Source organism: Pseudophryne corroboree, chromosome 8 (genome assembly GCF_028390025.1).
Source record: "Pseudophryne corroboree isolate aPseCor3 chromosome 8, aPseCor3.hap2, whole genome shotgun sequence".
NCBI lineage: Eukaryota > Metazoa > Chordata > Amphibia > Anura > Myobatrachidae > Pseudophryne > Pseudophryne corroboree.
This window is the reverse complement of record NC_086451.1, coordinates 301,646,771-301,674,693: the sequence shown is the minus strand read 5'-3', so window position 1 is coordinate 301,674,693 and position 27,923 is coordinate 301,646,771. Positions and strand designations below refer to the sequence as shown.

The following is a 27,923-nucleotide window of genomic DNA, read 5'->3' as shown; positions in this document are numbered from 1 at the left end:
TACTGGCAGGGTGAGTAGTGTGCCTGAGGATTTAGGAGTGCTGGTAAAGTGTGCGCATGTATTAATGTGTGCTAGCAGGGTAAGTGTGTGTGTGTGGGGGGGGGGGGGGGGGGTCAGGGGCATCAATGGGTGCTGACATGTTGAGGCACAGATGTGTAGATGTATCGGGCACTGATGTATGGCATAATGTATTGGAGGCACAGCTGTGTGGCATATAAAGAATTTGGGGCACATGTGCTGTATAATTATGAATTGGAGGCACAGCTATGTCACATCTAATGTATTAAGGGCACAAATGTGTGGCATATTCTGTACTGGAGCACAAATGTGTGACATATTTGGTGTTGAAGGCATTGATGTGTAGCATAATTGTGTGGGGATACAGCTGTGTGGCATATAATGAATTGGGGGGCAGTGTTATGAGGCACATTTTGGTGCTCTGTTGTGTAGCATATTAGTTGGGGCATTTCTATATATTATATTAAGACACGGAGAAACTGCTGCACAGCATATTATACAATGGGGACACTGATGCATGGCATATTAGGCTTTGGAGGAAGCAGAGGCAGTGGGTTAAATGTTGTGTAGGATGCTCAGAAATCTTGTGCCACCCCGGGCAGACGACAACTTTATTTTGTCAGTTACAGATTTTTCATGGTACGTATGGAGTTCCAATTACTTTGCAATTTGGCTACAATAAAATAAGAATTTACTCACCGGTAATTCTATTTCTCGTAGTCCGTAGTGGATGCTGGGAACTCCGTAAGGACCATGGGGAATAGCGGGCTCCGAAGGAGGCTGGGCACTCTAGAAAGATTTATGACTACCTGGTGTGCACTGGCTCCTCCCACTATGACCCTCCTCCAAGCCTCAGTTAGGACACTGTGCCCGGACGAGCTGACATAATAAGGAAGGATTTTGAATCCCGGGTAAGACTCATACCAGCCACACCGTACAACTCGTGATACTATATCCAGTTTGACAGTATGAAAACAACTGAGCCTCTCAACAGATGGCTCAACAATAACCCTTTAGTTAGCAATAACTATTTACAAGTATTGCAGACAATCCGCACTTGGGATGGGCGCCCAGCATCCACTACGGACTACGAGAAATAGAATTACCGGTGAGTAAATTCTTATTTTCTCTGACGTCCTAGTGGATGCTGGGAACTCCGTAAGGACCATGGGGATTATACCAAAGCTCCCAAACGGGCGGGAGAGTGCGGATGACTCTGCAGCACCGAATGAGAGAACTCCAGGTCCTCCTCAGCCAGGGTATCAAATTTGTAGAATTTTGCAAACGTGTTTGCCCCTGACCAAGTAGCTGCTCGGCAAAGTTGTAAAGCCGAGACCCCTCGGGCAGCCGCCCAAGATGAGCCCACCTTCCTTGTGGAATGGGCATTTACAGATTTTGGCTGTGGCAGGCCTGCCACAGAATGTGCAAGCTGAATTGTACTACAAATCCAGCGAGCAATAGTCTGCTTAGAAGCAGGAGCACCCAGCTTGTTGGGTGCATACAGGATAAACAGCGAGTCAGATTTTCTGACTCCAGCCGTCCTGGAAACATATATTTTCAGGGCCCTGACAACGTCTAGCAACTTGGAGTCCTCCAAATCCCTAGTAGCCGCAGGCACCACAATAGGCTGGTTCAGGTGAAACGCTGACACCACCTTAGGGAGAAACTGGGGACGAGTCCTCAATTCTGCCCTATCCATATGGAAAATCAGATAAGGGCTTTTACATGATAAAGCCGCCAATTCTGACACTCGCCTGGCTGAAGCCAAGGCCAATAACATGACCACTTTCCACGTGAGGTATTTTAGATCCACGGTTTTTAATGGCTCAAACCAATGTGATTTTAAGAAACTCAACACCACGTTGAGATCCCAAGGTGCCACAGGAGGCACAAACGGGGGCTGAATATGCAGCACTCCTTTCACAAATGTCTGAACTTCAGGTACTGAAGCTAGTTCTTTTTGAAAGAAAATCGACAGAGCCGAGATCTGTACTTTAATGGAGCCTAGTTTTAGGCCCATATTCACTCCTGCTTGCAGGAAATGCAGAAATCGACCTAGTTGAAATTCCTCTGTTGGGGCCTTTTTGGCCTCGCACCATGCAACATATTTCCGCCATATGCGGTGATAATGATTTGCCGTAACATCTTTCCTGGCTTTAATAAGCGTAGGAATGACTTCTTCCGGAATACCCTTTTCCTTCAGGATCCGGCGTTCAACCGCCATGCCGTCAAACGCAGCCGCGGTAAGTCTTGGAACAGACAGGGCCCCTGCTGTAGCAGGTCCTGTCTGAGCGGCAGAGGCCACGGGTCCTCTGAGATCATCTCTTGAAGTTCCGGGTACCACGCTCGTCTTGGCCAATCCGGAACCACGAGAATTGTGTTTACTCCTCGCTTTCTTATTATTCTCAATACCTTTGGTATGAGAGGCAGAGGAGGGAACACATAAACCGACTGGTACACCCACGGTGTCACTAGAGCGTCCACAGCTATCGCCTGAGGGTCCCTTGACCTGGCGCAATATCTTTTTAACTTTTTGTTGAGGCGGGACGCCATCATGTCCACCTGTGGTTTTTCCCAACGGTTTACCAGCATCTGGAAGACTTCTGGATGAAGTCCCCACTCTCCCGGGTGGAGGTCGTGTCTGCTGAGGAAGTCTGCTTCCCAGTTGTCCACTCCCGGAATGAACACTGCTGACAGTGCTAGTACATGATTCTCCGCCCATCGGAGAATTCTTGTGGCTTCTGCCATTGCCATCCTGCTTCTTGTGCCTCCCTGTCGATTTACATGGGCGACTGCCGTGATGTTGTCTGACTGGATCAGCACCGGCTGGTGTAGGAGCAGGGATTTTGCTTGACTTAGGGCATTGTAAATGGCCCTTAGTTCCAGAATATTTATGTGAAGGGAAGTCTCCTGACTCGACCATAGTCCTTGGAAGTTTCTTCCCCGTGTGACTGCCCCCCAGCCTCGAAGGCTGGCATCCGTGGTCACCAGGACCCAGTCCTGTATGCCGAAACTGCGGCCCTCTAGAAGATGGGCACTCTGCAGCCACCACAGTAGAGACACCCTGGTTCTTGGAGACAGGGTTATTAAGCGATGCATCTGAAGATGCGATCCGGACCATTTGTCCAATAGGTCCCACTGAAAGATTCTGGCATGGAACCTGCCGAAGGGAATTGCTTCGTAAGAAGCTACCATCTTTCCCAGGACCCGCGTGCAGTGATGCACCGATACCTGTTTTGGTTTCAGGAGGTCTCTGACTAGAGATGACAACTCCCTGGCTTTCTCCTCCGGGAGAAACACTTTTTTCTGGACTGTATCCAGAATCATACCCAGGAACAGTAGCCGTGTCGTCGGAACCAGCTGTGACTTTGGGATATTCAGAATCCAGCCGTGCTGGTGCAGCACTTCCTGAGATAGTGCTACTCCCACCAACAACTGTTCCTTGGATCTCGCCTTTATTAGGAGATCGTCCAAGTACGGGATAATTAAAACTCCCTTTTTTCGAAGGAGTATCATCATTTCCGCCATAACCTTGGTAAATACCCTCGGTGCCGTGGACAGTCCAAACGGCAGCGTCTGGAATTGGTAATGGCAATCCTGTACCACAAATCTGAGGTACTCCTGGTGAGGATGGTAAATGGGGACATGCAAGTAAGCATCCTTGATGTCCAGGGATACCATGTAATCCCCCTCGTCCAGGCTTGCAATAACCGCCCTGAGCGATTCCATCTTGAACTTTAATTTTTTTATGTATGTGTTCAAGGATTTCAAATTTAAAATGGGTCTCACCGAACCGTCCGGTTTCGGCACCACAAATAGTGTGGAATAGTAACCCCGGCCTTGTTAATGTAGGGGTACCTTGATTATCACCTGCTGGGAATACAGCTTGTGAATTGCCGCTAGCACCGCCTCCCTGTCTGAGGGAGCAATCGGCAAGGCAGATTTTAGGAACCGGTGGGGTGGAGATGCCTCGAATTCCAGTTTGTACCCCTGAGATACTATTTGAAGGATCCAGGGATCCACCTGTGAGCGAGCCCACTGATCGCTGAAATTCTTGAGGCGGCCCCCCACCATACCTGGCTCCGCCTGTGGAGCCCCACCGTCATGCGGCGGACTTGGAAGAAGAAGCGGGGGAGGACTTTTGCTCCTGGGAACCTGCTGTTTGTTGCAGCCTTTTTCCCCTACCTCTGCCTCTGGACAGAAAAGACCCGCCTTTTCCACGCGTTTTTCTGGGTCCGAAAGGACTGAACCTGATAAAACGGCGCCTTCTTAGGCTGTGAGGGGACATGGGGTAAAAATGCTGACTTCCCAGACGTTGCTGTGGAAACTAGGTCCGAGAGACCATCCCCAAATAATTCCTCACCCTTATAAGGCAAAACTTCCATGTGCCTTTTAGAATCTGCATCTCCTGTCCACTGGCGAGTCCATAAGCCTCTCCTAGCAGAAATGGACAATGCACTTACTTTAGATGCCAGCCGGCAGATTTCCCTCTGTGCATCTCTCATATATAAGACTGAGTCTTTGATATGGTCTATGGTTAGCAGGATCGTGTCTCTGTCTAGTGTGTCAATATTTTCTGACAGTTTATCTGACCACGCGGCGGCAGCACTGCACATCCATGCTGACGCAATAGCTGGCCTAAGTATAATGCCTGAGTGTGTGTATACAGACTTCAGGATCGCCTCCTGCTTTCTATCAGCAGGTTCCTTGAGGGCGGCCGTATCCAGAGACGGTAGTGCCACCTTTTTAGACAAACGTGTGAGCGCTTTATCCACCCTAGGAGGTGTTTCCCAACGTGACCTATCCTCTGGCGGGAAAGGGAACGCCATTAGTACCTTCTTAGGAATTACCAATTTTTTATCAGGGAAAGCCCACGCTTCTTCATACACTTCATTTAATTCATCTGATGGGGGAAAAACTACGGGTAGTTTTTTCTCCCCAAACATAATACCCTTTTTAGTGGTACCTGTATTTATATCAGAAATGTGTAACACCTCTTTCATTGCCTCAATCATGCAGTGAATGGCCTTAGTGGGCATCAGGTTAGACTCATCGTCGTCGACACTGGTGTCAGTATCAGTGTCGACATCTGGGTCTGCGGTAGCGGGCGTTTCAGAGCCCCTGATGACCTTTGAGACGCCTGGACAGGCACGAGCTGAGAAATCGGCTGTCCCACATTTGGCATGTCGTCAAATTTCTTATGTAAGGAGTCTATACGTGCACTCATTTCTTTCCATAAGCTCATCCACTCAGGTGTCTGCCCCGCAGGGGGTGACATCCCTTCTAAAGGCATCTGCTCCGTCTCCACATCATTATCCTCATCAAACATGTCGACACAGCCGTACCGACACACCGCACACACACAGGGAATGCTCCAACAGAGGACAGGACCCACAAAAGCCCTTTGGGGGGACAGAGTGAGAGTATGCCAGCACACACCAAAGCGCTATATAATGCAGGGACTAACTGAATTATGTCCCCTATAGCTGCTTTTTCTATATAAATGTATACTGCGCCTAAATTTAGTGCCCCCCCTCTCTTTTTTACCCTTTTCTGTAGTGTAGACTGCAGGGGAGAGCCAGGGAGCTTCCTTCCAGCGGAGCTGTGAGGGAAAAATGGCGCCAGTGTGCTGAAGGAGATAGCTCCGCCCCTTTTCCGCGGACTATTCTCCCGCTTTTTCCTATATTCTGGCAGGGGTATTTTCCACATATATAGCCTCTGGGGCTATATATTGTGGTATTTTTGCCAGCCAAGGTGTTATTATTGCTTCTCAGGGCGCCCCCCCCCCAGCGCCCTGCACCCTCAGTGACCGGAGTGTGAAGTGTGTGTGAGGAGCAATGGCGCACAGCTGCAGTGCTGTGCGCTACCTTGGTGAAGACTGATGTCTTCTGCCGCCGATTTTCCGGACCTCTTCTTGCTTCTGGCTCTGTAAGGGGGACGGCGGCGCGGCTCCGGGACCGAACACCAAGGCTGGGCCTGCGGTCGATCCCCCTGGAGCTAATGGTGTCCAGTAGCCTAAGAAGCCCAAGCTGGCTGCAAGCAGGCAGGTTCGCTTCTTCTCCCCTTAGTCCCTCGCTGCAGTGAGCCTGTTGCCAGCAGGTCTCACTGAAAATAAAAAACCTAATTTCTATACTTTCTTTCTAAAGGCTCAGGAGAGCCCCTAGTGTGCATCCAACCTCGGCCGGGCACAAAATCTAACTGAGGCTTGGAGGAGGGTCATAGTGGGAGGAGCCAGTGCACACCAGGTAGTCATAAATCTTTCTAGAGTGCCCAGCCTCCTTCGGAGCCCGCTATTCCCCATGGTCCTTACGGAGTTCCCAGCATCCACTAGGACGTCAGAGAAAAACTGTTAACAATGCTAAACTTTATTCTTCTAAAAATGAGGGTTATCACTGAGGATGTAGTGGTGTTCTACTGACCCTTATTTCTCTCCTGAAGCTTTATGGGAAATCGGTGTGTGAATCTGACAGCGACACTGTCATTTACACACATGGGTGTTATATACAGCAGCTGTCCCAAAACATACTGGCAGGTTAATTGTCTTCTGACAACATTGTGTGTGGGCTGAGGAGAATGATTAAACATTCTCTGTAAAAGGGAGGTATACAGAGATGTACGTTTAATTTAGAAATTAAGCACGGATCTCTACGTGTGTATGCCCCATAGCGATACACTATCGCTGACTCTAGATTGGCCTGCATGCAGGCCAAATCTAGTTAGATAGTTCACTTCACAGTTGGGTGAAGTGAGCGTTCCCCCCCATCCCCCCTCACTCAGTTATGCGTAATGTGTAGATAAACTACAGATAAAAAGAGAATTAAGCATACTGTACTAACTGTACTACCATTAAAGAACTAGGCCTAATCAATAAAGTGTGGATTGGAGAGAGGATATTGCCCTCTACACTCTCTAGCCAGCCCTGTAACACTGCATGGGGGTGTGCCTTCCCTTCTTCTTAACACCATCTTGAGCATGGGTTTCCTAAGGTGTAGGAAGATCAGTGGGGGGGGGGGGGGGGGGGGGGGGGCGTTTTAACAGAGGAGGGGGGCCCTGTACAGACTCTGGGTGGGCCCCCTCCTCTCGCTGGCGCAGTGGGCTTCATCATCGTGCCATAGTCTACTGTGCATGCACAGGTCTACGGAAACATGGCGCCCACCATGTTCTGTAGACTTTTTTCACTGCTGCGCATGTGCAGCGGTCATTTTGGCTATGATTTTTACCGCGGCTGCAGCACCCGATGTGGGACTCCGGAAAGGTAAGTATCAAAACAACGGGGGTAATTCTGAGTTGACCGCAGCAGGATCTTTGTTAGCAGTTGGGCAAAACCATGTGCACTGCAGGGGAGGCAGATATAACATGTGCAGAGAGAGTTAGATTTGGGTGTGGTGTGTTCAATCTGCAATCTAAATTGCAGTATAAAACAAAGCAGCCAGTATTCACACTGCACAGAAACAAAGTAACCCACCCAAATCTAACTCTCTCTGCACATGTTATATCTGCTTCTCCTGCAGTGCACATGGTTTTGCCCAACTGCTAAAAAATTTCCTGCTGCGATCAACTAAGGAATTACCCCCTATATGCACTGCAGGGAGAAAGGGGGGGGGGGGGGGGGGGGGGGGCAGATATAACATGTGCAGAGAGATTGAGATTTGGGTGGGTTATATTGTTTCTGTGCAGGGTAAATACTGGCTGCTTTATTTTTACACTGCAATTTAGATTTCAGTTTGACCACACCACACCCAAATCTAACTCTCTCTGCACTTGTTATATCTGCCTCCCCTGCAGTGCACATGGTTTTGCCCAACTGCTAACAAAAATCCTGCTGCAATCAACTCAGAATTACCCCCAATGTGTGGACCCAGGGGCCCGTGTGCACCGCACACATTGCACCCATTATAGAAACGCCAATGAGTGAGCGTCCAGATCCGAAATAAGGCCTAAAGCATGCCTCCCAATCGTCACAAATTTTAGTGGGACAAGTCCCGGTTTCGGCACTGTCCCGCTGTCCCACTGATAGCTGCAGTGTCCAGCAGTCGGGCAGGAGACTGGGAGACACAGTGGAACACCACCACTCCAGCTGTGAATGTAAGTTTTGTGACAAAGGCCCTCATTCCGAGTTGATCGCTCGCTAGCTGCTTTTAGCAGCAGTGCAAACGCTAAGCCGCCGCCCTCTGGAAGTGTATCTTAGCTTAGCAGAAGTGCAAACGAAAGGTTAGCAGAACTGCTCGTAAAAATGTTCATGTAGTTTCTGAGCAGCTCCAAACCTACTCCTACCTTACGATCACTGCAGACAGTTTAGTTCCTGCTTTGACGTCACAAACACGCCCTGCGTTCGGCCAGCCACTCCCGTTTCCCCAGGCACGCCTGCGTTTTTACCTGACACGCCTGCGTTTTTTAGCACACTCCCGGAAAACGGGCAGTTACCCACCCAGAAACACCCACTTCCTGTCAATCACTCACCGATCAACAGAGCAACAGAAAAGCGTTGCTTAACCTTGTGTAAAACTGCACAGTTTTGTGTGAAAGTACTTGGCGCGTGCGTACTGCGGCCCGGCCCGTACGCATGCGCAGAAATGCCGATTTTTAGCCTGATCGCTGTGCTGCGAACAACGGCAGCTAGCGATCAACTCGGAATGAGGGCCAAAGTGCAGGGGCTACCCCTAGCTTGACAATCAAAGGGAGCTTGACATGCACACACCCCCTAAACCGTCACTTATAGAGCTGACTTTATAATAGGATAACTAGAATTAGTTTGGTTATTGTGGCAGCTCCATAGAAGGTTTGAAACATCTCTCTTGAAGGGTTCTATTTATCTGCAATCTTGCTAATGAAACAATAATGGTAAATATGTTTCGATGCTTACTGCAGTGTTGCCAAATAAGTTACCTCTGCAATTCATTGAGATGAAGTCGTCCTGCAATGCAAAATTATAAAATGGCTCCTAAACAAAAGCTTTGTGGAAGTGACTATTTAAAAGTATACTATGTGTATACTTTCGATGCTTACTGTGGTATCCGGTCTCTAGGTCGACAAGACTTAGGTCAACAGTGTCTAGGTCGACCACTATTGGTCGTCAGTAACTAGGTCGACAGGTCAAAAGGTCGACATGAGTTTTTCACATTTTTTTTTTTTTTTTTACTTTTTCATACTTTACAATCCACGTGGACTACGATTGGGAACGGTAACCTTGCCCGAAGCATGGCGAGCGAAGTGAGCCATGCGAGGGGACACAGTGCACTAACTGGTGTTCCCGGTCATTGCACGGCGAAAACTACACCAAAAAAAGATAAAAAAACTCATGTCAATCTTTTGACCTGTTGACTTAGACCATGTTGACCTAGAGACCCCTGTCGACCTAGAATCCCTGTCGACCTAGTTCCTGTGGACCAATAGTGGTCGACCTAAATGTGGTCGACCTTCAATACCACACCCGCTTACTGCAATGCTGCCAAATAAGTTACCTCTGCAATTCTCTGTACTTCACCAGTGGAACAGATATGCACACTTTTTACCAGTGTCGAACTGGGGCATGAAGGACCCAAATGGGGGAATGCATTGGTAAGGGCCCATGTTTAGGGGTGTGACCATTCACCACAATGGTTTGCCTACACATTAGAGAGATCACGCCCCTTGATAAATACTGCTAGCACATGCATGATAAATTTACCAGATTAATAACAGCAATGCACCGTAGAGAAAACACCATAGTCCTGTGACACCATAAGGTAACATATGTACATTACATTCAAGTGCATTGCCTGGAATCTGATCCCTAAAGCAGTAGAAGGGGCAGTGTGGCCCACCAGGGATTTCACCCTGTGCCACTGTGGGCCAATCCAACCCTGCTATTTACATGTTTGATGTATGCAGATCACCATCTGGTTTATATTTTTTGGGTGTAGAAGATCATATTACATTATGAGTGTGGTTTTGTCCTGGTTATGCATCAGACTTGAACTGTGGATCTGCAGTACAGGTCTGCAAAGTCAGACACAGATTGACAGCAGACTGCCAGTGATTGACAGTCTACTGCCGATTTGGTAAGGTGGCCTCTGGTTCCCAAAACTGCCACTGATGGGGGGGGGGGGGGGGGGGGCGTTTTTTGGGAGTCAGGAAGCCAGGATCTCCAACGGGATATGGAGATTTGCTGTCCTCCATGTTGAATCTGTTGCAGCTGGCTTGCATGACCCCATGGGGTCACACAGCCCATCGATTGTGTTGCATCTGATCCAATGCTGCATCCTAGGACACAGCTCAGATCACTAATGCAAGCAGCGGTGACAGCAGCTCCGCCCACATCTGATTCAGGCTCAGGGTACACAATCTCTGTCCTTTTATTCTTTTTCAGGTACACAAACAAGGAATTGATTATTCAGCAGACCATCCTACTCTCCTCGAACAGTCGGGTGCTTTCTGACCATCCGGAATATTCTCAAACTCCTGGAGCTGCCAGTAACCTTGGCATTGTATAGCAGGGGCAGGCCATGATGACATGATCGTGCCATCGTTCCCCTCAGACTGCCCACTTATGCTGTGCTACCAAGAAAGTACACTATTGTAATCCTAAGCCTTCATCTATCAAGGTTGCGCCAAGACCACTCCCTTTTCTCTACCAACCTGCAGGTGTTGAAGCAGTGTACCACAAATACCCAGAAGTAAGCCGATCCAGGTGCCAGAGGGTAGGAGCCTGGAACAATCAGTTCCAGATGCGGCTGTAAGAGCTTGAGCAAAACAAGTGGCTCCCGATACTGTTTTAAGAACCTGATTGTGGCAGCGAGTTACCTGTCCATGATTCACAGGGAGGTGTCTGTAACAGGCAGTTACTGACAGTAAGAAGAATCCCTAGTAGTGGTGAAGTAACCCCATCTGGTTCAAAGACAAATATCAACCTCTGCAGTGCCAGAACTACTGGTGGTGCAGAGGCCCCAGAGGACTGAGGCCTGCGGCTGACCAGACCTGCAATGAGCTTTTGACCTCTTGCCCTGCCACTCCATCGCCTGATGCCATCGCGATTGCGAGTAATCAGTACACCCTGCTGTAATTTCCTGTCCCGGCTCAGGGTCCTTACGCCTCCTTTCCTATTCTGTGCCAGGAAAGACAGGTGGGCGGCACTGGTGGTGTGAGTGACAGTAAGGGAGGGAATGAGATGTCATGACCTCACAATGTCATAACGTCTCATCCCTTAGAAGAGGAGCAGGGGCAGCGTGCACGGCAGCAAGTAGAGCCCTGGCCAGCCTGAGCCCAGCACCCATAAATAAGACAAATGAAAAAAGTGAAGGAGCACGTAAGGTAATTAAACAGGAGAAGGGGCACAAGTGAAACGGTGTGCGGAACAAAAGATCATTAGCATTATATAAAAGTGAAGGAGTGGGGGAAGACAAATGATTAAATATATACAGGGTAGGGACAAAAAAACATTACACTGACGTAAGTGAAGTGTGTGGGGGGAATATTGAGTGGGAGGGACATTCAACAATGTCTGAATGTGGACATTAGGGTTAGATTGCAGGTGGGAGGGTTAGGTTTATGCTGTGAGGGGGAGGTTAGGGTTAGCCACAGGAGGGAGGGTTTGGGGTAGGGGTTAGGGTTAGGATAAAAATACCAGACCACAGCAGCATTGGAGGTCTAACCTGAAAGTGATGATCACATGACAGTTGGGACACAGAAGGCTGGAGCTGCTGAATTGACATTATAACATATGAACATTTCATCACTGTCTACGCTCTACATGATGAATGTCAACTTATCGTACCCAACCCCTTACATACCCAATAAATACAGGGAAATTATTTCTATACAGGAATGCGATCTTTTATCTCAATAGTCAATGGTCTCATTATAATTAAAAAAACAAACATGCTGCTTGTAATATATACAACCACTATAGCCAGTATACATTTGTATATGCTAATGTTCCTTTAATAAGCACAGCTACTGCATCCACTAGTAAGTTAGAAAAGTATCTCCTGCTACACTAGGCACATTGTCCTGTCTGGGGACTATTCCACCTATAGTGTGAGCCGCCTACAGTCTGGTACATTTTATAAGCCATCTACAGGAGTCTTCCTTCCATGAAGGAAAGTTTACATACTTTCACTTGGGCAGACATTCATTTATCCATCCAATCCCAGAAGACCAAAGGTGAATCTGTTCCAAATTATCAGGCTGCAGATGTTTCCTGACTTTTTTTTTTTTTTTTTGCTGGTTCATAATATTCGGTCTATATGGATAAGGTGTGTATCTAAATGTAAAACTTTCTTTCCTATCTATTTTTTCTGCGGCTCTACTGTACATCAACGCCAAGAATGACATGAGGAAAGGAGAGCGTCTGTGTATATTTGAAAGCTTGCAAAACTCTTGATATTCAGCAGTTCAGAAATACCATACTTCATTAACAGCACATTAGGAGGTAGAGATCAGAGGCTGTGGAAAGGCAACGGGAACTAAAGACTTAGAGTTGAATTTATATAATATGGTGAAAACCCCTATGGCTGGTGAAAATGGACGTCACCCTATATATCATGGGGTTACTGCCATCAATAGCACCGATAAAAGCAATAAGATTTGCTAGGTCTCACCAATGATAGGTTACCTATTCACTGCATGTGGGAGCCTGTTTAGCAAGGATTGGGCCATACAGGTGCTACTGCAATCCTTGTTTGGTTTTAATGGCGATAACAGAAGAAAACCAAATGAATAAAAAGGCTATGGGGCATATGCAATTGCGGTCGAATTGCCGCAAATGTCGAAAAATGGGGCATTTGACACAAAAAAAAATTCGACAATGCAATACAGTACTTTTCGACAAAAAAACGGACGTTTCAGATTCGACTTTTTGAAATTCGACAGTTGTCAAATTCGACATGTCTGCAATGGTAAAAATGCGGCTTTTCGACAAAAGTATATTCAATTGAAGAATGTCGATTCGACAACAGTGCTTTTCTAAAGTAATTTCGTCAATTTCATTCCGCCTCACTTTGCTGGCGGAATCTAATAAAAAATTGTAAAAACATGTTTTTTTTTGTGTTTTTTTTTATTGCTTATAGCATATTTATTTATATTAGAAGGGATTATGTACTTGGTTTGTCTATTAGGAGACACAAGTATTATTTATATATTTTTTTAAAGAATATATTTTTTTTAACTGACTAAAATAATATGGAGAGATCTGAGCATGGTTTTCAGTGAGAAGGGGTGGGAATGGGTTAAAATCAAGAGAAAAAAATTGCGCGGGGTCCCCCCTTCTAAGCATAACCAGCCTCGGGCTCTTTGAGCCGGTCCTGGTTGTAAAAATACGGGGGGGGGGGGGGGGGGGGGGGGGGAATGACAGGGGATCCCCCGTATTTTCACAACCAGCACCGGGCTCTGCGTCCGGTCGCCAAAAATACGGGGGACAAAAAGCGTAGGGGTCCCCCGTATTTTTAACACCAGCACCGGGCTCCACTAGTCCACTAGTGATAATGCCACAGCCGGGGGACACTTTTATATCGGTCCCTGCGGCCCTGGCATTAAATCACTAACTAGTCACCCCTGGCCGGGGTACCCTGGAGGAGTGGGGACCCCTTAAATCAAGGGGTCTCCCCCCCTCCAGCCACCCAAGGGCCAGGGGTGAAGCCCGAGGCTGTCCTCCCCATCCATAGGCTGCAGATGGAAGGCTGATAGCCAAGTGACACAAAGAAAGAATATTGTTTTTTGTAGCAAAACTACAAGTCCCAGCAAGCCTGACCCGCAAGCTGGTACTTGGAGAACCACAACTACCAGCATGCGGGGGGAAACGGGCCCGCTGGTACCTGTAGTTCTACTACAAAAAAAATACCCAAATAAAAACAGTACAGGCACATCGTGAAAGTAAAACTTTATAACATACACGCCGACACACACATACTTACCTATGTTCACACGCCGAATCTGTCCACTTCTCCAAGTAGAATCCACGGTGTACCTGAAAATAAAATTATACTAACCAAAATCCTGTGTAGCATCTGTCCTCTTCTTTTTTGTAATCCACGTACTTGGCAAAAAAACAAACCGCATTTACCCGGACCACGCACTGAAAGGGGTCCCATGTTTACACATGGGACCCCTTTCCCCGAATGCCGGGACCCCCGTGACTCCTGTCACAGAGGGTCCCTTCAGCCAATCAGGGAGCGCCACGTCGTAGCACTCTCCTGATTGGCTGTGCGCGTCTGAGCTGTCAGACGCGCATAGCATATGCCGCTCCATTATCTTCAATGGTGGGAACTTTGCGGTCAGCGGTGAGGTTACTCGCGGTCATTGAAGATAATGGAGCGGCTGTGCAATGCAATGACAGGAGTCACATTCCGTGCACAGCGGGTCTAAATACTTTGTGGGTCTGAGGTGAATGCAGTGGTCATGTTGCATGCAAACGGATGATGTTTTATACCTGTGCATGCGTCCATATTATCAGCGCTCTGTGACGCAGAATGAATTTGGATGCAGGGAGAGTGAATTCCAGTGGGCATTCCTGGGAGGTAACAGGGCAGTGGCTAGCCAGCCACAGGTGTGTCACTGACGCAGAACCACACACACAGGACGCCATGTTTAGATTGCGAAAGTTTTGATATTGTGACCAATGGTGTGCCTAAAGACACAGAGACAGATTAGCAACACTGCCAGCGAGCGTCCTGGAAGGAAGATTGTCATTTGCAGCATTAGCATAAGGATGCGAAAAAAGATGCATCTGCGGCCACCTCTGAAATAGGGCCCTATATGTGTCATTGCTTTTCAAGACGCACATCCACTTAGAAACATCGTAGTAAAATCAATCTGTGCCTGGCTTCGCTGGCTGGCGGATGCTGTGGGAAATACATAAGGAGGAACACAGTCACATCACGTCAGACCTATTTACATGTCACGCTTGTGAGAACACTGGTAGACCTGGTTTAAGTCTAGGCAATGCTGCGGGAAATGGGCTCTCTGTAAAACAAACATAAAATATCATTTTTGCACCTCACGGTGGTAGTAAGCATGTTTGGGCAGCTGATCTGCATTCAGCAGGAATTACCCCACAATATACGCTCAATTCCTCTCATTAAACGTATGCTGCCATCTTGGCCAGTAAATCCCAGGAAATGTACATGCACTTTAACAAATGTAGCAAACAAATTATTTGTTATGCATTTCGTAAATAATATTTAATAAGAGTACAAAATTCACACTTATACAAGGGTTTCATATACGGCATATTACAACCTACTTTGGGACCCTTCATCATAGATGCAGCCAACCATCAAGAGGCGAAACCCAAACCAGAAGTGACTGATTAAACTCTTCTGCTTCCTTCCCACCTTTATGAAGATACTGCACTTACGTGAGCTCACAATCAATATTTTCATTTTTCCAGTCCTACTCACTTTGACAGTAGTGCCACTGAATAACAGATTTATTTCTTTACATTTAAGATGCAAAATTAGTGCAAAGATAACGAAGTTGTAAGAACAGTTCCCAAAGCCAGGGTGCAGTTACCTATAGTAATTAACCCCTTCTAGGCAAGATAATTTTAACACACAAACAAAAGGATCCAATACCTCAATACTATGGCTCGCATATTTACTTTCTCTGCACAACAGATTAGTTGCCACAATTGTTCTAGCAATTCACCAGATAACTATATAGATCACAATACTTGACAGCATTTTAAAGAGCTTACACAAAGGCTTGAACGTGGATGTTAAATTATCCTAAACATACACAAACCCCACTGAAATGAAGAGCAACATAAAAAAAAAAAAATTACACACTTGACTATCTGAGCCAAGGTGGTGCACACATCGCATAAAAAACATCCACATCAAAAAAATTAAAGTGCAAATATGTTACTTAATCCTATTGATGAAAGGTTAGCAGAACAAGTAACTCAGCTTTTCTTCTTCAAGCCTCTTTTTTGTATAAGGCAGTATCTAAAGACAGAAGCAACAAAGGAACAAAGAAACAAGTGATGACTTACTTTTTACCTTTCAGGCAACTATACAATGCAGACATTGTCTGGCTGTGCTACAATCCACTTATGGCATTGCCTTCCCTGTGGCGTCCTGTGCTCTGGCTATAATCTACAGTACAAGTCCTCACGATCCAATTCTGTTAAATGCCCACACATACAGCACCCAGCATGTCGGGAAACACCAGTCCCAGCTAATCGGGCAGACCCATGGTCTCCAGCTGGGAGTAAGGGAGGCTGAGCTAGTTCCATAAATGGATAATCACAGTGACCTCCCCTTTTCCATGCTCCTTCTCCCTACCTCTCTCATTCACACTCTCTCTCTCTCCTTGCTGTGGAAATAGCATCCCAAGCACAGAAATGCATAAACTGCTTGACAGCGCTGCCTTAAGGCAAGCACCTTTGAGGTAATGAGAAAGGTAGTTCTGCTACGGTGCCTTTTAAAAAGATTTTACAGCAATTCCAACAGATTTATTTTAAGAACCACATTTTCTCTTTGTACGAGCACTTAATACATTTTTTTTTTTGCTTCTTACTTTATAGTATTAATCTGAAAGAAAAGCCTCTGAAAATCAAAAGCAGTTTTACTTGGTTTCAAATACATAAAAACTCTTAGAATGTTACAAAACCCTCTCTTATCAAAGAGAATTTCCTTAATTTTATGTCACTAATAAACAAAGTGTGTTATATGCAGCACCTACACGTAGAGTCCCCAACTTATAGCAGCATTTGCACACTTCCAGTAGAATGGACTGTGGGGCTGATTCAGACCTGATCTCTGAGCTGCTAACTTTGCTGTCCTGCGTTCTGATAGTCGCCACCCCAGGGGGAGTGTAAATTCGCAGTGCAGGCGTGCGGTCACATGTGTATGCCAAGCTGCAAAAATCCAGTGTGTGCACAGCCCAGGACTTGCTCCTACAGTGCGATCAGAATGGGCTGTTCGGGCCGGAGCTGACATCAGACACCCTCCCTGAAAACGCTTGGGAACGCCTGCGTTTTTCCGGAAACTCCCAGTAAACGGCCAGTTACCACCCACGAATGGCCTCTTCCTGTCAATCACCTTGCGAACGCCCGTGCAAATGAAGTTTTCGCACCTTCCTTTCGCTGACTGGCGATGCCCGCTGTTGTTGGCCGACACACGTGCGCATTGCGGTGCATACGCATGCGCAGTATATTGCTGATCACCCACTGTGCGAAAACGCACAGCAGCTATCTGGTATGAATCACCCCCCGTATTGGTTGAAGTGCAAAGTTTGAAAAGAACATGGAGAATGCTTAAAACTGGCATCACTGAAAGAAATCTGAAATGTGCATATATATTTTGAATTCTATTCCAAGCCTATTTTAAGGAGCACTTAAAGCCACTATTTGACACAAATATATCCATACTTGCTTATTTTTGTTATATCTGGGTTACACATTTTCGGGAGCTTTCCCGGACTCTAGGATAGTAGCGCAGCTTCCCAGATGCGCCCACTTCCACACAATATTTACAGAGAGAGAAACATTTGGGGTATTTTTTTCGTGTGATTTTGTTTAGAAGCTTCAAGGAAATACTTCAGCAAACCGCTAGAAGCCTTAAGTCTGTTTTTGATGGTTTCTAGTTGGAGCCACAAAGAAAAAAAGCTTGAGCCCCAAATGAAGTAAGGGAGGTTCTAGGTACTGCTAATATTCCATCTGGATTAAAGGAAGAGAGTGAGGATTTAAGGAATCAGAGACAGCTTCAAGTACCTTGGAACTTGGTCATTTAAGGAATTTAAAGTCCATAAGACAGTCTTGAAATAGATTTGCCATCTTACAGGCAGCCAATGAATGGTGTAGAAAATGGGTGTTCTGTGGGAAGAAAGGGCTGGCTAGTTAACGCCCTGGCTGCTGCGTGCAGTGATATTATTGTGTTAAGAGACCCAGGTATAGAGCATTGCAGTATTCCAAACATGAGGATACAAATGTACATATGAATGTAGGCAGAACTCCTGAAGGAAGTAAATGCTTGATTCTGGCAATGTTCCTTCTACGATTCCCCTGCCAGCCACCAGACATGCAATAGATTGTACAGTGCTAAAGCATCGTATGACCGATCGTACCTTCGCAATTGGCGGCGGCCGGGATTGACTGATCATATGTGCATTACCAGGAGCGGTTCTTGGTGCGGGCAAGCAGTGCCTTCGCCCGGGGTGCTGCGGCCTGGGGGCGCGGCCGCAGTCACCCCGCAGGCACCACCGCCTGCCCACACCCCGCTCCACGGCTGCAGCAGACGCCGTGGGCTGTGTGGGTGTCCGCTGCAGCCGGCTCCAGGGATAGACACTAGAGGTCAGTATTGACCTCTAGTGTCTGTGCGGCGCTGCTATGGGAGAGACGTCATGACGTCTCTCCCATAGAGAGGAGCCAGCGGCCAGACGGAGCAGGAGCAGCAGCAGCGATCGGGAAGCAGGAGCGGGGCAGTGGTAAGTATTGTTTTTTAGTGTGTGTGTGTGTGTGTGTGTGTGTGTGTGTCTGTACACAACTACTCAACTACTGGGGGCAAAGAAACGGGGCACAACTACTGGGGGAAAAGAAAGAGGGGGCACAACTGCTAGGGGCAAAGAAACAGGGCACAACTATTGGGGGCAAAGAAAGAGGGGGCACAACTGCTAGGGGCAAAGAAACGGGCACAACTACTGGGGGCAAAGCAACAGGGGGCACAACTACTGGGGGCAAAGCAACAGGGGGCACAACTACTGGGGGCAAAGCAACAGGGGGCACAACTACTGGGGGCAAAGCAACAGGGGGCACAACTACTGGGGGCAAAGCAACAGGGGGCACAACTACTGGGGGCAAAGCAACAGGGGGCACAACTACTGGGGGCAAAGCAACAGGGGGCACAACTACTGGGGGCACAACTACTTGGGGCAAATCTGGTGGCACAGCTACTGGGAGCATAACTGTGGCCACGCCCCTCCCCTATGAGGCCACGCCTATTTTTTGGCGCGCACAAACTGTTTTGCCGCGGGGGGAGTGGGGGGGGGGGGGCGCCAGTGGAAATTTTCGCACTGGGCGCCACAAGGTGTAGAACCAGCCCTGTGCAGTACATATGATCAGTTGATGCGATGTGCATGCGATGAAGGGTCGATATCATGTATTCGTACAAGATATCGACCTAGTGTATGGCCAGCATAACTCTGCCACATATGATATATATGCAGAAAGTTAGCCTATCAGCTACAATGGCTACCACCATCAAAAGATAGCCTTAGCTACCGAGTGCCAGCTCAAAAACCCAAAGCTTTTATGGGGTGGTAAATTGGCCATTTTTACAATCCCCATAGAAAGTGAAGAGGACTGCTTATACAAGCAAAAACAGAGAACCTACCACAGATAACTGAGATAATTGTGGCAGAGCCAAAGATGCAAGAATAATACATCAAGTCACAAAAAAACTCCTCTCTGTGCTGGCTTTGTCCTGTGCAGGTGTTGATGTCCCATCCTCATTTCAAACAGGGCAAGCAGCAAGAATAGAGAGGAGAGCAGCACCAGGCTATCACAAGCGTCAGGGACTCCATGGGAACTGCATGCTACGCCCTTCATCTCCACACTAAACATCTTTCATTTTTGGATTCAGTTGGTTTCTAAAATACGTTCAGATGCCCCCCAAAAAGTAATATTTAAAAAAAATGTCTATAGCCCGCCACTGTAAAATCACTTACTACCCTCTAGTGGAAAAAGCGACCCCCCCTCCCCCGGGCCAATCATTCTCAGCAGTATTGCCACACTCCCTTAATGGTAATAGATCCTAGTGACAAAGCACTTACTCCTAGCTTCAGCAGGCACCGTATTTATTGGTAACAACTAACAACCTCCCCGGCCCCAACACACGCATGCCATGTGTCACTTAATATGCCTATGTATATTTTTAAGTTGCTGCTGCTGTCGTCGTCGTCGTCCCCCCCCCCCCCCCCCCCCCAGCCCAGCCCAGCCCAGCCCAGCCAGCCAAAAATCCTTTTTGGGGGATAACACCATCCCCTTCTCCACCTATGCCGTAGCCCTGCTCCCTCGCTTTCTTACAGAACATGGGGCAGGGAAGAGTGATAATCAGCATAGGATGCAGCCAATCCAGGAAAAACCCAGCTGGCTGTGGTCGCATCCCATGCATTAGTGCCAGGTACGTGGTTTATATGATTTAAAAGAACACTCCGTTCTTACGCTGGGAATTCATATGAAATTAAAATGTGCACACCTGTAACAGGCAAAGACTTGTGCATTGTAATGTTTCTATAATTTTACATGTCATGACTGACAGGCTTATAAAGAGCATAAGTACTGTACTTTGTGCAGTGAACATACATTACCTTTTATTTCTGCTGGTGTTATGAAGATAACTTGCCCATGGGCATTGCAGCCAACCTCCATATTAATAGACCCAGGCATACAGTCAATGGAATTATGTAAGACAGACAACAGGATATGTATCTGCATTATTTTCAGGTCAGAACAAGGAGGAGGTATCTCCACCTACACTCTCCAGAAGAGTAAGGGGGGGGGGGGGGTGGGGGGGGGGATGGTGAGGACAGACATGCTCATACTATAGATAGTGCCGGGCAGGGATTCCTCTTCACTATATTATAAAACAAAATCTGAGTGCAATGACTTTAGCATGAAATAATCCATATGGCCTTATTGACCTAGCTCTGAACTCTCAGTGTGTACACATGGGAGAATGGCCTTCCAACACTTTTACAGTAGATTATTATGTACAACATGCAAGAAACATGAACCGTGATAAATATGCTATAAAAATGTACATGTGGCAGGGAAAGCCCTGCCACAAGGACATTTCACAAATGTTGTGAGCCTATCTGCAAGAATAATGCTCGCTTCCTGCCCCCCCCCCTTCCTCTTCTCCCCTTATAAGTAACCAAGGAAGTGGTGGGGGTGTCTTGACACTGGAGAGGTCATGCTGCTTATATCCATTCTCAATGATACGAGTGGAACAAGCTGCACAAACATTGACTATTACTAACTAATGGTTAGTGGGAAGGCTGCATTGTCATGAATGTCATTTTGAATCTTCTAGATAAAGTTGGACAACAAATAAAGGGAATTGCACAGAGCCTCACTTACTCATGGGCTGCATGTGTACTGCTCAAACTGCAACCATGATTGATATCCCAGGAGCCTGAACATAGTATAGATAGATATTAGATCATTTTACAATTCTGTTGCTACCAAATTCTAGTTTTACCTAATTACCAACATTCTAAACACTCACAAGTAAGATATGAAAGAGATCAAGAACCCAAAGTCCACGTTTTTGCCAGCAAAAAGGGCAATATAAAAAGTACTCGTCTTCACATGATATAAACCCTATCTAACCTATGTCCCCATACCCATTTAATTTCATACTTGCACCAGTATCAGAGTTGCTGCAAGGTTCTTTGGATGCTGCATTTTAGTACATTCCAAGTAGATCACAACACTGAAAGCTGGTTGATCTACATGCGAATAAGGGGGAAGTTCTTTAACCATGGTATTCCAGAAAGTGTGACTATTTTAGGAACTGGCAATATCCGCTACCCCTTCCAAAAGTACCTCACAGTGCTGTCAGAGAAGCATAGCAGGGGATTCTTCTGAGCGAGCATCGAACTATCATTAAAAGAACCATCACTATATATGTGCCTCCACCCAGGGCCGGCGCCACCATTAGGCAGCTGCCTATGGGCGGCATCACTTGAAAGGCGGCGCTGGGTGCAGCAAAAAAAAGAAAAAAAAAAATTGGGATGTCAGGCAACCGCTACCCACTGACTCAGTGTCAGGTAAGCTATCCCTCTCCCTCTTGCGCCGGAGACAACAAAGCTGCTCGAGCGGAGCGGAGCGGGGTAGGGGGGGGGGGTTCGGCGGTACCTTCACCCGAAGTGGAGCGGGCTTCGGCCTTCCCCACCTCCGCCCGCCTCCCTCCGCCTGTCCTCACCTCGAGTCGCAACTCATCCTCAATCATGCTGCCGAGAAGTGAGTAGCAGGGCGGGACGGCCAATCGCTTCCTGGCAGCGTCCAGTGTCTGCTCTCCCTGGCCTGCACCTGTGTCCTCCGTGCAGCCGGGATTGAGCCATACCCTATTAAACCGTGACCGCCGTGTGGGACGTATAGTTTAGGTTAGGTGTAGGCTGTGGGGGGAGGGTTAGGCACACCTGGGGAGGTTTAGGCTGCAGGAAGGGGGTCGGGTTAGGAGTAAGCTGGGGGGGGAGGGGGGACAATTAGGGTCAGGCTGCTGGAAAGGTGTATTAGGGTTTGGGGGTGGGGGGGGTGGGGTAGGTAAGGGATCAGGGTTAGTTTACTTAATTAGTAAGTGTCAGGATTTTAATCTCTGGGATGCCGCTGACGGTATTTTGGCATCCTAAGTGCCAATATATATGTATTCCATATTTTATATATATATATATATATTTATATATATAATATATATTTTACAATCAGCCCAGCACTCCGTTTTAGATGTTGATTGGCCCCGGTGCCCTCAGTGAGGAAGATAGTATATTGAATTGATACTGCGGCACTCGGAGTCGTTTAAAACGACCAAAGTGTAGTCAAAAAAATGTACATAACATAGTCCAACATTTCGGGGTGCCTAACCCCTTTGTCAAGGTGTGAAAAAGGGGTTAGACACCCCAAAACGTTGGACTATGTGATGTACATTTTTTTTTACTACACTTTGCTCTTTTTAAACGACTCCGACTGCCGCAGTATCAATTCTGTTCTATAAATATATATATATATATATATATATATATATACATATATATACATATACATACACACAGAGTAAAAACCACAGCACTCACCGCACCAGAAGCGGGGCACAGCTATGCACTTACCACTCACAGGGTGGGGTGCATGTAACACTGCACTCTCCACCACAGAAGCGGGGTACACAGCTGTACTTACCACTCACAGGGCGGGGTGCATGAAGCCCATGACCACATCGCTCTAATAAATACAAACAGAGAACCCAGCACTCACCAAAGTAAACTCACTTATCCTCAACAATTCAATAAATAAATGATGGGGGTTTAGTTGGTGGATTGGCCAATGCACGGAAGCCTGTATACCGATTCAAGGTACCCCACCTTCATACAGGTCCTACACTATCACAGAGTCTTAAAACCTGACTACCACACTGCTGCATCATCTGCCTGCTAGATGTAATGTGTACCTGCCACAGACTTTATGGCTTTTAAAGGCACACTAGTCACCTATTGCACTGGCTCAAAGATGATTGCTAAAAAACAGCTGAGACAGGTTCAGGATAATAAAGTCCACACAGGGGTGCATGAGAAAGCTAGTGGCCACGGTTAATAAGAGCTAACCATAGATTAACCCCTTCATATACACACAGAGTAAAAACCACAGCACTCACCGCACCAGAAGCGGGGCACAGCTATGCACTTACCACTCACAGGGTGGGGTGCATGTAACACTGCACTCTCCACCACAGAAGCGGGGTACACAGCTGTACTTACCACTCACAGGGCGGGGTGCATGAAGCCCATGACTCTGTGATAGTGTAGGACCTGTATGAAGGTGGGGTACCTTGAATCGGTATACAGGCTTCCGTGCATTGGCCAATCCACCAACTAAACCCCCATCATTTATTTATTGAATTGTTGAGGATAAGTGAGTTTACTTTGGTGAGTGCTGGGTTCTCTGTTTGTGTATATATATATATATATATATATATATATATATATATATATATATATATATATATATATATATATATATATATATATATATATATATTACAGTGCCTGAAGTGGGCCGGTATACTATGGTTTGGTATACTGGTACTTCTTCGAACACTGTCCCCCGCCGCAGCAAGCTGACCGCGGCGCTACTATTTCAAATCTGCCGCAGACCGTCAGCCAATCATTAGCATCAGCTCCTGATTGGCTGCCGGTCCGCGGCAGATTTGAAATAGTACAGTGCCCGGCACCTGTCCCTGAGCCCTGACAAGGTTCGGCTGCCGCATGCAGCAGGATTACGCCAAGGCTCCGGCTCCTGCCCCCCTGACAGCTCCGCTGCCCGGCTTTCTCTTTCTTTGACAACAACTATGGTGGCCGGCTCCCGCTCCACAGCACAGCTGCCTGGCTTCCGTATGCTGATACCCCCGGCTACCCGGCAACTGGTGAGCAGAGGGTAACTGATGGAGGAGAGTGTCAGGGTAGGGACAGTGTATGTGTGTAAATGTGGCTGTGTGTGTAAATATATTATATATGCGTGTGTGTATACTGTATGTGGCTGTGAGTATGTAGATATGTGTGTGGCATAATGTGAATTTCGGCTCATTCCATGTGGCATAATGTGAATTTCGGCTCATACTGTGTGCTCTAATGTGAATTTCGGCTCATACCGTGTGCTCTAATGTGATTTTCGGCTCATACTGTGTGCTCCGGCCCTGCCTCCACCGCCCACATCGGAGACTTAATCTGTTTGTGTGTGATAATAGCAGGGAATCCTGGGGACTCTTCTTACCACCAGCCAATCACACTGTTGCTTGTGTCGGAAATAACATTTGATTGGCTGAGTTATGTAAATATTAGTTTGAAAACAAAAATAAACGAGTGGATTACAAGGTGATTTTGCTGGGATTACTCCATTCTAATTATTTTTTTTTTCGCAGGGGGTGAGGAGTTGCCCCCCCAAAAAATGGGATTCTGGGTGCAACATGACAGGGAGCTATTTGCTGGGGATGGCTGATTAAATTATGCAATTATTTGTGGAGTTTATTCCATTCACTTCAAAGGAGTTTCTACTCTACCATTGACAAGAAAGGTTCAAAACCAAAACGCCACTTGTGTCTAGACACATTTGCACATGCATGTAGTATATCTGTCTCCCCGCTCAGTGGAAGCATGAGTGTTTTGAAGTTTGTACTGTATTATTTTTTTCTCAGGTCGCAGGAAACAATAAGAAACCATGACCCAGTGAGTGACCCATATGTTATCCAACTCTAGGGCAGGACAGGGGGAGGATGTGTACTATACTTCATTGGCTACGTGTAAACAGTTGACTTTCAACACGCCTATAAATGAAACCGCTGTTCAGACTCACTCTCTCACAGCTGTCATGAGACAAAACACAGATACCATATTTATGTGAATGACCATTATAGTAAATTGAGGACCGTAGCTAAAGCACACTGCATGAAAAGAAGCTACACACAATAGTTTTGGTATACATAGTGTTACTATAATAACACTGTGTACTATAACAAACTTGCTGAAGTACTCTTGGAGCCACTGTAACTAATGTATTGCATTTTCTGCTGATTGCAGTCATAGACAAAATAGGATTTTGGTACTTACCAGATAAATCCTTTTCTTTGAATCCATAGGGGGCACTGGAGTACTCTTGGATATGGACGGGCGTAGCCGGGATTGGCACATTTAAATTAGTAACTGGTTACCCCCTCCATACTCCCATAGAGACTTCATTATTTTTACTGAGCCGAACAGGAGCGATAGAGAGGATGAACCATAGAGAATTACATATAACATTATAATATAACGGTCAACACTAAAGTTGACACATAACGTAAATTATAACCGTCAACACTAAAGTTGACACATAACGTAAATTATAACGGTCAACACTAAAGTTGACACATAATGGAAATTATAACGGTCAACACTAAAGTTGACATAACGTAACTGACAACTAAGCAGTTGACACCATAATATATATATCACCGTAACATCGTATCCATTGGCGATAATGTGTTCCTATAAGATCCACTGAGCTTACCACAAACCAGGTAAAACTGCTCTGGGTGGGCGTCCAGTGCCCCCTATGGATTCAAAGAAAAGGATTTACCTGGTAAGTACCAAAATCCTATTTTCTTTTTCATCCACTAGGGGTCACTCTTGGGACGTACCAAAGTTTCCCCCTTGGACGGGAGAGCTGTTTGGCACTTGCAACACTAGACGGCCAAAGCTAGATGCTTATGCCGTAAACTTAGCAAACTTGTAAAAGGGCACAAACGTGTGCACTGATGGTCATGCACCGATGACCCTGTAGCAGCTTGTCTAAGTTGTTTCTTCGAAGGTCCACTACCTGCTGCCTATGACGTTCACAAGGAACGTGTGGAATAGTCTGACACTGATGTAGGCGTTTGTAGCCTGGCCATGACGTTCTCAAGAACGTGTGAAATGGCCTGACACTGATGTCGGCGGTTGTAGCCTGACGTATGACCTGCTTGGAAGCTGGCCAAGCCATCTAACTATAGAGAACAAACAATGTGTCTGTTTTACTTACAATTAATGTTTGGGCTACATAAACACGTAATGCCTGTACCACATCTAAAGTAGCTGAAGTTCCTGAACCTACTGATAACACAGGAACTACGAATTAAGTGATGCGTAACATCTTTTGGTGAGATAAAGGAATTAGTGCGAAGTTCTGCTCTACGAGTACAAGGTAAGGTGGCTTGCATAACAAGGAACCCAAGTCTGAAACGCGCCATGATAAGGCTAAGAGAAACTGTTTTCCAAGTGAGAAACTGAAGATCCACTTGATGTAAGGGTTCAAATATAAAGATGGTAGAAATGGAGGTTGTAGTCTGAGGACACCTTGCAGGAAGGTGTGTGCAATCGGTAAAAGAGCCAAATGCCTTTGAAGGCAAATTGACAAGGTAAAAACCTGCACTTTGAGTGTAGAAACACAGTCCTCCACCTAACCCAGTCTGTAAAAAATATTTAAAAAAAACCCGGAATAGATGAAGTCGTAAACGTCCGAGCTTCCCACCAACCTATATAGCTAAATACTATAATAATGAGCTGCCATAACTGGCTTCCTCACATGCAACATGGTTGGTAGAACAGATTCTGGAACGCCCTCTCTTCGTAAGGGGCAGCATCAACAGCCACCACATGAACCGCAGCCGCGCTAAATCGGGGTAAAGGAACGGACCCTGTTTTAACAGGTCCGGATGCGGCGGAAGCGGTCAAGGACCGGGTGCGAGTAGTTTTCGGAAATCTGATAACCATGCTCTCCGAGGCTAATAAGGCACCACTAGTATGACTCCAGTTTGGTCCGCTTTAGCAACCGAGAAAACAGCGGAAACAGATGCTCAAAGCTGTACGGCCACGCAATCGTGAGAGCATCCACTGCCACTGCCCTTGGAGCTCTTACTCTGGACACATACGGGAATGTTTGATGATTTTTTTTTTTTTTTGCGCGATGCCATTAGATCCCCCTGTGGGTAATTCCACTGCTGGACTAACATCTGGGACGCTTCTGAATTCAATGCCCAGTTTCCTGGAAGAAAAACCTGACAGCTGGGATAATCTGCCTTCCAGTTGTCCACTCCAGAACAAACACTGCCGACAATATCACTTGGTGACGCTCGGCCCAATTAAGGATTCGAGCAACTTCCTGCATGCCATGTGACCTCGAATTCCTCCTTGCTTTGTATGCGACCGCTGTGGCGTTGTCTAACTGCATCTGGACAGTCTGAGACCGGAGCATGTGCACTGCTTGTTGCAGCGCGTTGGAAATTGCCCTGAGTTCCAGGTCATTTAATTGACAGCAATCCTCCGTGATCTGTGATAATTATCCAATTCCAGACGCCGAACATTCTCCCTGCGGAGAGATTGTGTACTTGGAGCCCCCAGAGTTATAATACTCTGACCCTTGGAGACAACCGCACTATCTGATGAATTTGTAGATGCGTGCCATAACATGCAGGTGAAAAAGTCATGAGTGAACTTCTGCGTACTGGAGTACGTCGAAAGACGCCACCACCCTCCTTCCTAGTAGTCGAATGCCCAAATGCACCGAGACAGTCCGTGGATTGCGTACTAACTGTATGCGAAGACGAACACTTCGGTGTTGTGTTCAGGCAGGGAAAACCATTAATCCACGGAAACATTCCTAAGCATGAATCCTTTGTGACGGAATGAGGGACGATTTCATTAGG

General features: G+C 46.7%; 1 protein-coding gene across 3 annotated transcripts in view; it reads right to left on the bottom strand.

Annotated features, from left to right (window-relative positions):
- Positions 1-27,923, bottom strand: part of KIAA1210 (KIAA1210 ortholog) — a 273,066-nt gene that overhangs the window by 195,817 nt on the left and 49,326 nt on the right. Inside the window, exon 1 of one of the 3 annotated variants that reach the window (XM_063937351.1) lies at positions 15,986-16,180. The exons of 1 other annotated variant lie outside the window; for it this stretch is intronic. In XM_063937351.1, the coding sequence (XP_063793421.1) occupies positions 15,986-16,020 (35 nt within the window). In that variant the 5' untranslated portion in view covers positions 16,021-16,180. Of the gene's footprint in view, positions 1-15,985; positions 16,181-27,923 lie in introns of those variants that run through there. One more of the 3 variants, XM_063937349.1, reaches the window with a different exon arrangement.